General features: G+C 30.3%; 2 protein-coding genes, 1 long non-coding RNA gene and 1 other non-coding gene across 7 annotated transcripts; 2 read left to right on the top strand and 2 right to left on the bottom strand.

Annotated features, from left to right (window-relative positions):
- The first annotated feature begins 2,638 nt into the window (after positions 1–2,638).
- LOC109338430 (PLASMODESMATA CALLOSE-BINDING PROTEIN 2-like) lies at positions 2,639–4,470 on the top strand. 2 transcript variants are annotated; one of them, XM_019575665.1, is made up of 3 exons: positions 2,639–2,983; positions 3,565–3,601; positions 4,208–4,470. In XM_019575665.1, exons 1-3 carry the CDS (start codon positions 2,668–2,670, stop codon positions 4,305–4,307), a joined length of 453 nt encoding a protein of 150 aa, XP_019431210.1. In that variant the 5' UTR covers positions 2,639–2,667; the 3' UTR covers positions 4,308–4,470. The 2 variants fall into 2 exon arrangements, with proteins under 2 accessions (XP_019431210.1, XP_019431209.1); XM_019575664.1 differs by having other exon boundaries at positions 3,565–3,607.
- A 1,146-nt stretch (positions 4,471–5,616) lies between these two features.
- On the bottom strand, positions 5,617–5,698 carry TRNAS-UGA. Its single transcript has one exon. It is a non-coding gene; the product is annotated as a tRNA-Ser (tRNA).
- A 1,606-nt stretch (positions 5,699–7,304) lies between these two features.
- On the bottom strand, positions 7,305–10,616 carry LOC109338428 (exosome complex component RRP4 homolog). Of its 3 annotated transcripts, none has more exons than XM_019575663.1 (7): positions 10,215–10,616; positions 10,091–10,136; positions 9,601–9,690; positions 8,680–8,745; positions 8,521–8,586; positions 7,908–8,083; positions 7,305–7,865 (listed from the first exon to the last, which is right to left on the bottom strand). In XM_019575663.1, exons 1-7 carry the CDS (start codon positions 10,472–10,474, stop codon positions 7,625–7,627), a joined length of 945 nt encoding a protein of 314 aa, XP_019431208.1. In that variant the 5' UTR covers positions 10,475–10,616; the 3' UTR covers positions 7,305–7,624. The 3 variants fall into 3 exon arrangements, with proteins under 3 accessions (XP_019431208.1, XP_019431207.1, XP_019431206.1); XM_019575661.1 differs by having other exon boundaries at positions 7,625–8,083; positions 10,215–10,526; positions 10,557–10,601; XM_019575662.1 differs by having other exon boundaries at positions 7,305–8,083.
- An 874-nt stretch (positions 10,617–11,490) lies between these two features.
- Positions 11,491–11,877, top strand: LOC109338427. Its single transcript, XR_002106551.1, has 2 exons — positions 11,491–11,714; positions 11,807–11,877. It is a non-coding gene; the product is annotated as an uncharacterized LOC109338427 (long non-coding RNA).
- Positions 11,878–13,756: the final 1,879 nt, after the last annotated feature.

The raw sequence follows: 13,756 nt of genomic DNA, 5'->3' as shown, positions 1-13,756 counted from the left end.
TTCCGTGTAATAAATAAAGAGTATTTTTCGGGGCGTTACACACAAAGTTGGTCCGTTAAATTTAAAAAATTCAATGACTGAGATTGAATAGAACTAGTGTAACTTAATTTAGGTATAAATAGATCTAATTAATATATATATATATATATATATATATATATATAACTTGTAATACTCAATGGTAGGCATTTTGGTCAGAAAAATAAAGACAATAATGAATCTTCAACATGGAATAGAAGGGCAAATAAGAAGGAGGATAATGATTATTTGATGCACTCTTCTTATTAGAGTTTCTAACGATTTCATTTATACATAACTAAAGTACCTAGCTAAGACATGAATAGAGACGAAGCTACATGTATGTGGGAGTGTCCAAATAAGTATACCACTTAATATTTTGAAGAAAAAAAATTGTATATCACTTATAACTTTATAAGTCCTGATTTTTTTAATAAAAGATCGATATGAAATACTTTGTGAAAAAAAATAATCAGTATTGTGTTGAATTATTTTATAATAATGGATATGCAATTTAAGTAACTTCTTTATCGTAAATGTTTTTTGTATGTCTTGTATGAGTCTAGTCAATTTCTTCTATAGTTTTGATATAATAAAACTGGTTGAATTTATAAAGTTTTGTTCAACTGATTTGACGATGTTTGATAATCAACTTGAGACTTATATTATTGATATGCTTAACAATATTGAATTTGCTTCTTTGAAATGAATTAATAATCTTTTAGCTGAGTTGGTTGAAAGTGCAACACACATTATTTACTCATTAGTTTATTTTTTGATGTTAGCAATACAAGTGTATAAAAGTTTTTTCAAATGTGAAAATTGTGAAAAACAAGTTGTGTAATCAAATGGAAGATGTATAGATGAATGACCGTCTACTATCTAGTGAATTATATTCAGCGATTAGCGTTCAACGATATTGATAACAATTGATCGTTCAACATTTTTAAAATGTGAAATCACATCAATATGTAATTTATTTGATTAAATATATTTAAAATTTGTAATTATGACATTAATGTTTTCATTTTTTTTATGATGGATGATATCTATTATTTTAATTGTTAACCTATGTTACACATTCTGCCTCTAGGTTGTAGGCCCGTCACTAGACGTGATTCTACCTTCTTTTATATTATAGAAATTATTCCAACATTTTTCCCTAATGTATTCATTTTTAGTCGTATCTTATCTAATATGTAATTCATTCAACGTAACATTATCATCTTTATTACATAGAATTTATTTTGTTGTATGAATACTTTTCATTGTAGTTTCCACCTTAAACGACTATCTCGTATGTCAACATTTTTATATTGCACTTCATACACCATTGACAATGTCACCCATGGTGGTTGTCCGACCCTGAACCAAGTTATTTCCTCAAAAATTAATTGAGAGAAATAAGTGCATTTAGTTTAAAATGGCAAAAAATATATAAGTTATACTGAGAGAAATAAATGCATTTAGTTTTAAATGGTAAAAAAAATATATAAGTTATATATATAAATATCTCTAATTAATGTCATGGCATTAATTTGATAAAAACTTTTTGTTTCCACATTTACATAAAACTCTTTATTTCAACATTTTTAATGTTGTTTTTTTTTGTACTTTACATTCTTCCATCTAACAAATAAAGTCTAACATTTTCTGTGAACACTTTATTATTATTAATATATTGTTTATGAAATGTACTCAAATAAGATTTGTCCCTCCACATGATTAAAAGGACCAATCTTTTATTATTGACCTGAAGCATCTTAACACATGTACACCAACAAAAAAAAGTAAATAAAACTTAAAATAAATTTTAGTATAGAGTTTTAGTGAAATTACACAAATCACTTCTCTTTTTTTTAAACTTGCATAAATCACCTCTAATTATATACACACATTACACTGATTACTCACGTGGAAGAAATAAATGTAATTTTTTAAACAAAAAATAGTGACGATTGTAATTAAGTTAAACAAAATATGATATATTATGAAGACAAGTCCAAATAGTATAAGAGTCAACATCTATTCATTATTTTGGTTAGTTATAATATAATATAAGAGCAATTTAAACACATTATTGATACAGTTTGTAACAGACCAAAAATAATGAACATACACTCACTCTTATATTATTTGAATTTGTCTTCACAATCTATTATATTTTGTTTGATTTAATTATATTCGTCGTCATTCTTTATTTAAGAAATTTCAGTAATCTATCCTTGAGCAGTCAATGTAATGTATGTATATAATTACCGGTGGTTTCCTAATGTTTAAAAAGGGATGAATAATTTATGCAATTTCACTAATACTCATGGTATGTCAATGTAATTGACTCTAAAATTTAATATAAAAAATTCATTCTCCATTTAATAATAATATTAAAAAACTGTAATATTGAAAAACTTATATTGTTTTTTATATTAAAGTCATTTCTCTCGTTATTCTATATCACAATTCATTTATATATAAATATAAATATGAATTCCTACCCAAAAAATATATATATATAATACTAAGATATATGTAGTAGAATTTAATGCACCATGGAGGTAATTGAATCTGAATTTCTATTTAAACTCATACAGAAAATGAGAAGACACAAAGAAATCAAAAACTCATTGTAACTAAGCAAACCTTCTTTCGATGGCAGCACCAAAACAATTTTATTCAGTGTTAACCATTGTGGCATGCATCATAATATGGAGAAGTAGTATTGTTGGTGCAACATGGTGCGTGGCGAGGAATAATGCCATCGCCAGTGCATTGCAGCCACAATTGGACTATGCATGTGGCCATGGAGCTGATTGTAGTGGTATTCAACCTGGTGGAATATGCTTTAATCCAAACAATATCTATAATCATGCTTCATATGCATTTGATAGTTACTATGTACGCATGGGTAGAGCCCCTGGTTCCTGCTACTTTGGTGGCACAGCTGTCATTGCTGTTACTGATCCCAGTATGAATATTCATCCTTCTTCGTCTTTTTATTTTTTCATCGGCAAGTTAGTATGTTAATATTTATTGTGGGAAGATTTGAATACTCAATCTCCTTAAACTCCTTCACTTTAATCATTAAATCACCTTATAACTCTCTTCATCGTTTTATATTAGTATTGCCGATTATAGATAAAGAGATAAAGAGTTGGTGGTTGTTGTTATTATATTATTGCTAAAACTATTTGGCAGTGAATGTTATTTTCTGTTTTTAATTAGTTTATATGGGTACTTTTTATGTATTTAATATTTCATTTAAGATATTATTTATTTACAAATTGAATTCATGTTATTTTTTATTAGTTTTGCGGTTTAAATTTTATTTTTTAATTGTGTTGTTTAAACAAAAAAGAGATGTATGGTAGATTTTAATATTAGAACCAAAATTTTCTAAATATACATTTTGGTTGATAATTGAAAATTTTAAAAAATATTAAAATAGAATCAAAATGAAACAGCAAAATATTTTACAACACTAAATTCAAAACAAAAATACTATAGGTCAAATTGATCTTATACAGTTTCATTTTGTTGTGTGTATAGGCTATGGACGTTGCAGGTACCCATCTTCTCTAAAAAGGTACAGGTACGCCCACTTCCTTATTTAATTTTCTTTTGTAGGTAAATATTAGTATTTTAGATCTTAGAGATAAAGTCTTATTTTTATTAATATTTGATTTATTTTATTTTGTCTTAAACTCTCATTTTATAGATAAAGTGATAACGAACTAATGAAGTGAATGACTTCATCTCCTAATAAATGTCATTTATTTTTTTTTATTTTTTTTTTTACATCAAATATTATACTAAAGAAAAAAGAGGTGTGGTTACATGCATGAGTGGGTTAAGAGGAAGAGTTTTCATGCTTTGTTAATTAAATTATTTAAAATTAATTAAGCATATATAATATTATAAAAATGAAAATAATTTTATTAAAATTATTTAATGCTTACTGATAGAAGGATGTTTATCTATATAATTTTTTTATGTGAGGGGTAACTATTTTTTAAAAGACTCATGTTATTTGTACAACATAATCTAACAAAAATAATTTATTTTTTATCTCACATATTTTCTAATAATAAATGAATTCATCACAATATTTTTCATCGGTTAGTGAGTGTATTCTTAACAATTAACTTAATAGAGACTAACTTGTAATTGTTTTATTTCTTCTCATCTTAAGGAACGGCGAAGGAACAAATACAACAAGTTCAAAATTGCAATCAAGTCAAAATATGAGGAAGTTAGGACATAGTATAGAACATGATAACCAAACTAACTAATGGCTATGTACTCTTAATAAGATTATCATCATGGTCTTCCCTTCCTCTAGCTAAATGTATGAGTTATAAGTGTTACTTTATATTATGTGATGGCCATGTACTCTGAATAAGAATAATGTAATAATATATTACAAAAAATAACTTATTGGGAGTATTCATATCATAGGTCACCTTAAAATGGAAAATGTTACATTTACACCAAAATTTGGGCAACATAAAATCATGTAACAATGTGTTATTATGAGAAATGAGAACATTTAATATATACTATTGGATCTTGAATGAATGATTAAGATTAAAATATACATGTACATGACTATCAGGTGATCAATAACTAACTTTTAATCCTAATTATTCATGATTAATTGTAAGGCTCAAATTTATTTTCTCATAATTTTTTATCAGAATTGTTCTCACTTGAGTAGCTCTATATATGGGAACTACTCACGTGAGAACAATGCACTATTATTAGAAATGAGAACACTTAGTATGAACCACTAGATCTTGGTTGAATGATTAAGATTAAAAGATATGTACATATGGCTATCATGTGACCAATAACTTTTAATCCTAACCATCTCTGATGGGTTGTAAGATACAAATTTATTATTCTCGCAGTTTTTATATGAAAAATGTTCTCACTTGAGTTATCCTCTCTATTACTAGAGAGGCAAGAAGTGTCACATAATAAAAAATAAAAAATAATATGTAATGACATTTTTATTCTTTTATTTATCATAAAATTATATTTTTATCATTAAAAAAATGAGGAAATAAGTAAGATGTCACATCAGAAGTTTGAGCGGTTTTGGGGTTTGATTTGACAAAAAAATTTAATAAAGTGTTATTACACTATCTTTATATCATTCATCATTCATTTTCAATTATTATTTGCTCTTTAAAAAAATAATTTAAATGAATGGTAAATGATGTATTGACAGTATATGTGAACACTCTCTTTTTATTGGTGAGAGGGGGAATGATTTATAAAAGTGAATATAGAAGTTAATTGTATAATAATGTGTAAATTAAATTAAATTTTAAGGCCTTAAATAACATAAAAAGAGTAAATTACACAAATTTTTCATAAATATTCACTCTCATAAATGCACGTTATATGAATTTGAATGCTATTATAAAATAAATAGATGGATTAAAAATTAAGAGAGAATGTATAAATGATTGGGAACTAAAATTAGAGTGATGAATTAAATTAGCTAAATTTGTTATAGATTTAGATAGTTGATAGCTCATGTATAATTTTGTCACCTTATCAAAATCTGGAATTTAAAAGCCAGAATCTATAGAGCGTCAACAGCAGGGTTCGAACCTGCGCGGGCGAAGCCGAACAGATTTCAAGTCTGTCTCCTTAACCACTCGGACATATTGACATTGATGTTATTTTTATTTCAAGATTTATATTTCTAATCATGATATCTTCAAATATTTTCAATTTCTTGGCATTTTTCAAATTATCTTATTTCAAATTTCTCACGTACATTCAAACAAACCTTTATTGGGAAAAAAAATGTATGTATTGATAGTGTAAAAGTTTTACACATTATTCATATTAATTCTTCATAAAAATAATACAAATAAATGATGAATAATTTATTGAATGTGTATAAATCTTTACACCAAGTCACCAACACCAACAGTGCATAAATATTATGATCATCTTTATTTACATAGAAGACTGCTGCTACCTATGCACCCATGAGACTGTACACTTTTTTAGGTAAGGTATGCATGCATCTATATTGTAGTTATATGGAGAGCCTTTAATCTAATACTCCCCTCTCACCTTTTGAGGTTATAATGAGAATGTGGTACATTGGAATGTTCAGTATGTTTCAATGTACCTGTCCAGTGCCCACCAATTTCCATTTCAAATTAAAAATTGCTCTCTTGCTTAGTTGCTCTTTATCATTTTGTAGCAAATTTGTTTTGTGGGTGTCAAAAATTTTCAGTACCTTCTAAACAGAATGTGTTATGATAATTTGTATTTGATATCACATTCTAGTGTAACCTATGGTTGTTTAGTAAGTGTACAATTTATGATAAATACAGTAATTTTATTGTATGTTCAGCAATAATTCCTTCATTAAGAGCTCACCCAATGAGAAATGAGGTATCAACTATCTTTTGGAAGATACAATTAGTATTATACTCTTTGGTCATCCACATTTAATGTTAGCTTTATTTTCTTATAACTTGTCCCATATCTCTCTAAGATTGACTGGAAGCAAATTGGCAACAACAGTCAAGACTTTGGTGTCTCTTAACTTTCTCATGGCTCTGCATTATCTATGGGATACATCAAATGAGATCACCTATGATAAAGAAATTCTTTCTTATACCCCAAATCTCAAAGTATGAGCCAATGACTTACGCTAAATTTTACACCTCGGTTTAGCATCTTTCTCACACATCGATACAGTAAATTTACAACTAAATTCACTCATAATATGAATGTACAGTGTCTATGCTAGGTGCTAAACTTTATAACTAAACATTTTCCTGGTTGTATTTGCATCATTGACATTTTGATGCCAAAGTACTTTTCTTATCAAGAGGAGAATTAAAAACGAGAAAAATCAATATTACTTGATTGTTTTGGTCCTGTATTTGAGAATACTGGGGGCTGCACTTGCTCTATGGCCAGGTAAAAAACTAATAGTTCTGTTCTAAGAAATTAATAACTCTATCACCAATTCACAATGATTCTACATGATAAGTTGAAGAGCATGGTTTTCTTAATACATTCAATACTCTAGTCTAGAAACGTGGGGTAAGTAGCTAAGTGTAATATTAACTGCTGATTAAGAAATAAGTATAATGATAACTTCGAGGGAAAGGCAATATGATTTCTAAGGCAAATAATTTCCCCATAGTGTTTAAATGGATAGATGTGGTCAAGTGGCAACCTATCTATTGTTGATAATGGATCACTAGCTAGGAATATTTGAGTCATTGCTTAACTTTTGCTACAATGTGGTTAAGATGCATCTATATATTAAACGGGATTTCCACAAACAACCAAAAGACTTGCAAAAAGAATGAACGAATACAGGAGAGGATTCTTACTCAAAAACAAAGTAGAAATAGTATCATACAAATATTTCACCACAAATCACCTAATGCTTAATGCTCCCCATATTTTTGGGATACAATACATTTTCCAAGTATGTCAAACTGTAACCAAACCCATCTAAACAATAGTTTTTCACCTAAAAATTCTACTGAGTAGAGTACGAGCAAAGGAATTATATAACTAGTAAACTTGCTTTATAATGAGTTAACAAGAAGATCATGATCTACCTCCTCCTTTTGTTTGACTTTCTCCTTTCTGCCTCCTTTTCAGCAACTACGACACAGAACTCCGAACTAAGCATTTCGTGTATATCAAGATTCAGAGAAAGGCTAAGCTCGATGATTCCCTTGATGATTTCCAATGTTATATTGAAGCCCAAAGTAGATAATACTCTAACAGCATTAGCAGCCCTGCATATGTATTTTCTTGTCTCCAATTCTGTGTAATTTTTCTCTTGTTCTTCAAGATTAGTAGCATTTTTGTTCGGCAGTAAAACTTGTGGTTCAGATTGGTTCACTTGATCTTCTACCATGTCATCTTTGGCTTCAATATGTTCCCCAACCCATATAAATCCATTACAGCCAAGTATCAAATCAAAACCATATTCCTCCAGATGATGGAAATGTTGTTTTTGCCTTTTCACTAAGTAAGGTGGAACCGTAAGAAGTTGACCTCCCTTTAGCTGTGATACAACTGAGAGTCATTAGTAAAAAGTATACAACAACAATCAAGCTTCAATCCCACTAGGTGGAGTCAGTTACATGAATCAAACCACGTCAGACTGTTCTATCATATATCATGCTCATTGTCAAAAGCATTGATCTCTAAAAAGTATAAGAATAAAAAATACAATCACTTTTTAAGCAACCAGAATATATTCCATGCCATCTATATCTTATATAATCCCTATAAGCACCATTGCAACCATGATTTTATTCTTCCCAGTTCCAAATTATTTTATGTCCTCAAGCAACAATATACTTCTCATGTAGAACTTTATTTTCCTTTTCTCTGTTGTCTCCTACTTTATGTAACTGATATATATCTGAGGGAAAACAAGTCTGAAAGTCCAAAAAAGTAATACAGACATGATTTACAAGGGTTGTTAAGACTACAAACCTTTCCATATTTCTGACTTCTAGCTTGAAGATGTAAGCCATCATGCTGGAAACCACGAACTTCAGCCTGTTGTCATGTACATAATTAGCAACACAAATCAATTGTTGTTTCCTTTATCTAATTTAAGTAAACTTGTGTATACGATACAACTGTACTTACACAAACCACATCCTTCTCTTCAAAAATACTGCGCATATTTAGTTCATCCATGGCTGTCCGTCGCCTCTAGCAGTGGAAAGAATAATGTGAATGGGGATTTCAAGTTTAGTGGGGGCAGAAAATCCCACTAGGACGATATGGTAAATAAGATGAAAACAAAATGGCAAGAAATCCAATTTAATACTTTAAGAAATGAGACTAATTGTTTTTATCAAAACTTTCAAGGACTTCACTTCATCTAATAATCATAAATGTTTTGCAATTGGCATTTGCAATCCTGACCTTGATTCATTGTTTCATTTTATGATAGTTTCTTAGAGAATCAGTATTTCCTTACCCAAGCTAATAAAATTACACCTAAATCTGTTTATCCACTTTACAAGAAAGACATGCATGTGCCAACAAATATTGATCCAGACCTAGTACATGGTTCAGGTAATAAATAATTATTGCAGCCCAACCAACATATCAGTTGGACTGCACTGAAAATCAGAAGATCAGAATTAACATCAATTCTGCACCTAAGACTTCCCAAAGGCACCAACCCTGTCCCAAGGCAGTATTCTAATAATCATTATAAAATCATATTCATTAAGAACTGCTTATATCCTAAACAACAGAGAACACAATGATCGGAAGTAATAGTTTCACGATAGAAACTAGTGTATACAAATCTGCTTTGTGTTCATGTTCAAACATTATCCCAGTCAACAATAACATGATACTTAGCCAAAAAAACCATGTCAGCAATTTGAGACAGCAAAAGACTCATAGATACTTCCAATTCTACCATACTTGTCTGAAATAAGCTACAGTGCCATCTACTAAATTTTACAAGGTATGTGCAAGCTACACAGATAGTCTTGGTGATATAGAATCTGAATATATCCAAAAAGGAGTTAACTAATCATTATAAAATACCTGGACACCATCAGGCATATTCATGGAAGAAAGCATCAAAATTGCATCTTGACTGTAATTTATCTCCACCTTCCAACGCTTTTGAACAACCTATGCAACAATAAAAAGGATGAAGAAATTGAAATAAAATCAATAAGTAGAAATTTAGGAAATCAAGTAAAACTAATAAATTGGTCCTCTAAGTTATTTTTGTTTTCAATTTCCTCACAATTCTCAACTAAAACTAACAAATTTGGTGACGTTGAGTTCAGGAAGAACAGGTTACAGTTCTACAAAAATCACTTCAATAGTTTTCTGAAACAGTATTATTAAAAATGGATTTTAAGCTACAAAACTACCCGAAAAATCACTTAATCAACCGATTTCAACTAAAACAAAAACAACAAATAACTCAAAACCTGTTTGAAACAAATACTTGCAAAACATTGTGTGATTAACTTAAAGCACAAATACAGTAGTAGTTTTGCTGCTACTATCATAATGTTCTTACCTCAACAACACGCCCTATAACGATATCTCCAACCTCAGGTTTATACCTATGAAGGATTCAATAAATTGCATCAATGAATAGAAACAACAACACTGTAAAAGGATTAGGAGGTGAGAATGAATACCTAGAACGCAATCCACGGACATAGATAAGCTTATTAACTCTCTCGACGATGCCGCAGAGTGTTGCAACCACTTCACCGTTTAGGTCAGCCGTTCCATGTCCTTTGAGAATGGCATCTTCATGGTTAACAGCGATGGAATCGGCTATGGTGACAGAAGCATCGGAATTTACCTTCGATGAAAGTGATTCCAACTCTTCTAGAGCCTTCTCGAGACGAAGCTTCTGTGTTTTGCTCAATGCTGCTAAATCTATTCCTCTCATATCTCTCGCTTACTTTGAAACAGGAAGAAACGGTATAGGAATGGCGGCGCAGCTGGAAGAAACGGTTTAGGAAGGGCGGCACAGCTGTGAGGCTCTGGAGGGTGGCCGCAGCAACCAGTAGAGCAGAGGGGCTTAAGAAACAGGAAGAAAGGGTTTACCTAAATGTGATTTGAACGAAAAAGGTAATTTTAAATTGACTTTATGAAAACGTTTTTTTATTATTTATGATTTTTATTTATCAATTTAGTGCCTCCAATTCTATCCCTACATAATGTCACGTCATTTTCATTGTTTTAATGCAAAATCCTTTCAGATTTGTGTTTTTTTTTTCCTTTTCAATTTAGTGACATATAGAGGCTGTTTAATGGAGATAATGTTGTTTAATATAGACTCATTGCTCTATCATTTTTTTTATATTGTTGATTCGTTTTGTATCCATATATGTTTATTTTATCATTTTTTATATTGTTGTATTGTTTATCAGCTTCTTATGCTATGAACCATAAAAGTTGTATATGATATGTTTGATGAAATGTCAAGAAACTTTTGCTGTTAAGTTGATGCATATCAAGATGTAATTTAAAATACATTATTTTGTTCTTTAATCAGATTCTATTAGGCTGCACATTAATATATAAACCTTATTTTAAATTTGACAATTCTTAATAATATATCGTTCTTTTGTATTATCATTTTTTTGAATGAAATTTTTTTCCTTTTAATTGCCATTCTGATTGAAATGTTTAACATAGGTTTGGCAATTCATGGTCAATCACCACCAAGTTATTTGTGTAGTAGTATAAAACTTAATCTTAAAATAATTAAAATATTAAGAATTCAATTCTTGAGAGCAACACTTGTTGAAGATAATTAGGCAACTAAAATGATTAGTTCTTTCCCTAAAAATGATGAGATACTATTGAGAATAACAAAAAAAATTATTTCCTATATCATATTTTTAAAGGGAGTTGGAGGAGTTATATTTGTCTTATGCAGCACGTTTGGATCTGTTCTTCTGAGGGCTTGCTCTCTTAACTTTACAATGAAACGAAGTTGTTATTATTAAATTTACTTTTCAAGTTCTAATCTTTGTTTTGGTCTTAAAGCATTAGTCAATATTAAAATTTTCTTCTTTTTGTAGCTTTTTCATCTGGCGATTACTATTCCACTTCTGTATGATTTCTATAACTACAGACCTAACGACCTTAAATATAATCTACTCTTCAATGATTTCATTCAGGTTTGTGAAAACTTCTATTATTTCCTGTGTTTTATGGCTTATGGTTTTATCTGTTTGAGAACTTAATATATTGTGTTCGTTTTTTATTGTAGAGCGTAGCATTTTTCGGTGCATTGCTATTCTTTATAGGGATGAAGAACTCGATTCCCAGAAGACGACTAAGAAAGAAGACCCCAAAATCAAAGAAATTATAAATTAGAGCAAAGATGTAACCTGTGTGTTTCAGCATTTTGGACTAGATGGCTAAACTTGGCACTTGGCACATAAGTTGATTCCGGATATGCAGAACTTTTCTCATACAATTCTATTATACTTATGCTAAGAATATATATTAAAAAGGTAATGTTTTTTTTTGTGAATCAAAATTCGATTTGTAAGATATTTCGAGGAGGGGTGAAGTTGATAAGTTGGCCATTCCTCTACATTCTGCATAAATTAACCTCATGTAATATGTTAACTTTGATTTGGTGCATGATTGTTATACTGAGTACATTCTCCATACCTTGAGGCGATAGATAAGAGTACGGCTGGAAATGAGCCGAACCGAGTCGAACCAGAGTTCAGCTAGGTTCAGCTCGATAAGGATTGGCTCGGCTCGAAACTCGACTCGACTTCGATATGAGTTATTATTTTAGCCCGAGTACGGCTCAATTAAAGTTCGCGAACTGTTCGGTTCAATTCGAATGGTTCATTTGGACAACTCAAATAATTAATTAAATTTTGAAAAAAATACTTCAAAAAAGTTTTATATATATAAATATAATCTTGTTTATATATATAATAACAATAAATATAAAAAATAATATATGAGTCATAATAAACTTAAAAATTAGTTTAATATATATATATATATATATATATAAATATATATATATCGAGTCAGCTCATGAACTAAACGAGTCGAACTATATCCAACTCAAGTTCGGCTTGTTTATTTAACGAGTTCAATTTCCAACTCAAGTTCAGCTCATTTGGTTCATGAGCCAAGTTTATCGAACTAAATAATGAATTGATTTTTGAACGAATATCGAGTTGGTTCGGTTCATTGTCAGCCCTAGTAAGAGTATTATTCTCTATTAATCAGAATAAGCCACTCTAAATGGTTTTTGAATATTTTCATATGAAGCTCTATTTATATTTTGTATTGAGTGGGTTACTACACTAGTTATGTTTTGTTTATTAAGTGAAGTAGGATTCTCAACTGTGACCAACATGTAATGCTTCACATATAATCCTGGTTTGTTGAAATGTTTTCTTATTATTATTGAACATGGCTCACAAGAAGCACTTGACCGAAAGAAAACCACACATGACCAAGGGAAATCATATCTTGACTGAGGGAAATGCAAATGTGACCGAAGCAAACACCGCACATTACTGAAGCACAAGAAGCAGATCCGATCAAGATAAGCATGGCATACCAGACGCACCAAAACTGCATACGAGCCAAACATTGACCGAGACAAGCATGGTGCACCAGACGCACCAAAAATGGCATACGAGCCAAACATTGACCGAGACAAGCATGGCGCACCAGACGCACCAAAACTGGCATACGAGCCAAACATTGACCGAGACAAGCATGGCGCACCAGACGCACCAAAACTGGCATACGAGCCAAACATTCACCGAGACAAGCATGGCGCACCAGACGCACCAAAACTGACTGTGGTGTAACGCCCCGAAAAATACTCTTTATTTATTACACGGAAAAGTGAGTAAATGTTTTTTTTTTGAAATTGGTGATATAAAATTGTTTCCTTTTAAAAACCTTTCTTTTCCGGGACATCACTTTAAGTAACATATAATGCGGAAATCAAAATCGGTTACCTAACGGTAACTGAAATGATTCAACATTTCCTGAATATATATCTTCATAGATATAAAAGATCATAAGTACTTAATATACATATCTAACAAGAAAGAGCGGAAATATTAATCATCGCCAAAAGACATTAAACAAAGACATGAACAAGCTGAAGTCGTTAGTGTTTCAAAAGTCACAAAATGATAAGCAACTCCTAGTGGCTAACTCCAAAGCT

The sequence above is a fragment of the Lupinus angustifolius genome, unplaced genomic scaffold, assembly GCF_001865875.1.
Source record: "Lupinus angustifolius cultivar Tanjil unplaced genomic scaffold, LupAngTanjil_v1.0 Scaffold_25_335, whole genome shotgun sequence".
NCBI classification, from domain to species: Eukaryota; Viridiplantae; Streptophyta; class Magnoliopsida; order Fabales; family Fabaceae; genus Lupinus; species Lupinus angustifolius.
The sequence above is the reverse complement of the archived record's forward strand: the minus strand, read 5'-3'. Positions and strand labels throughout refer to the sequence as shown.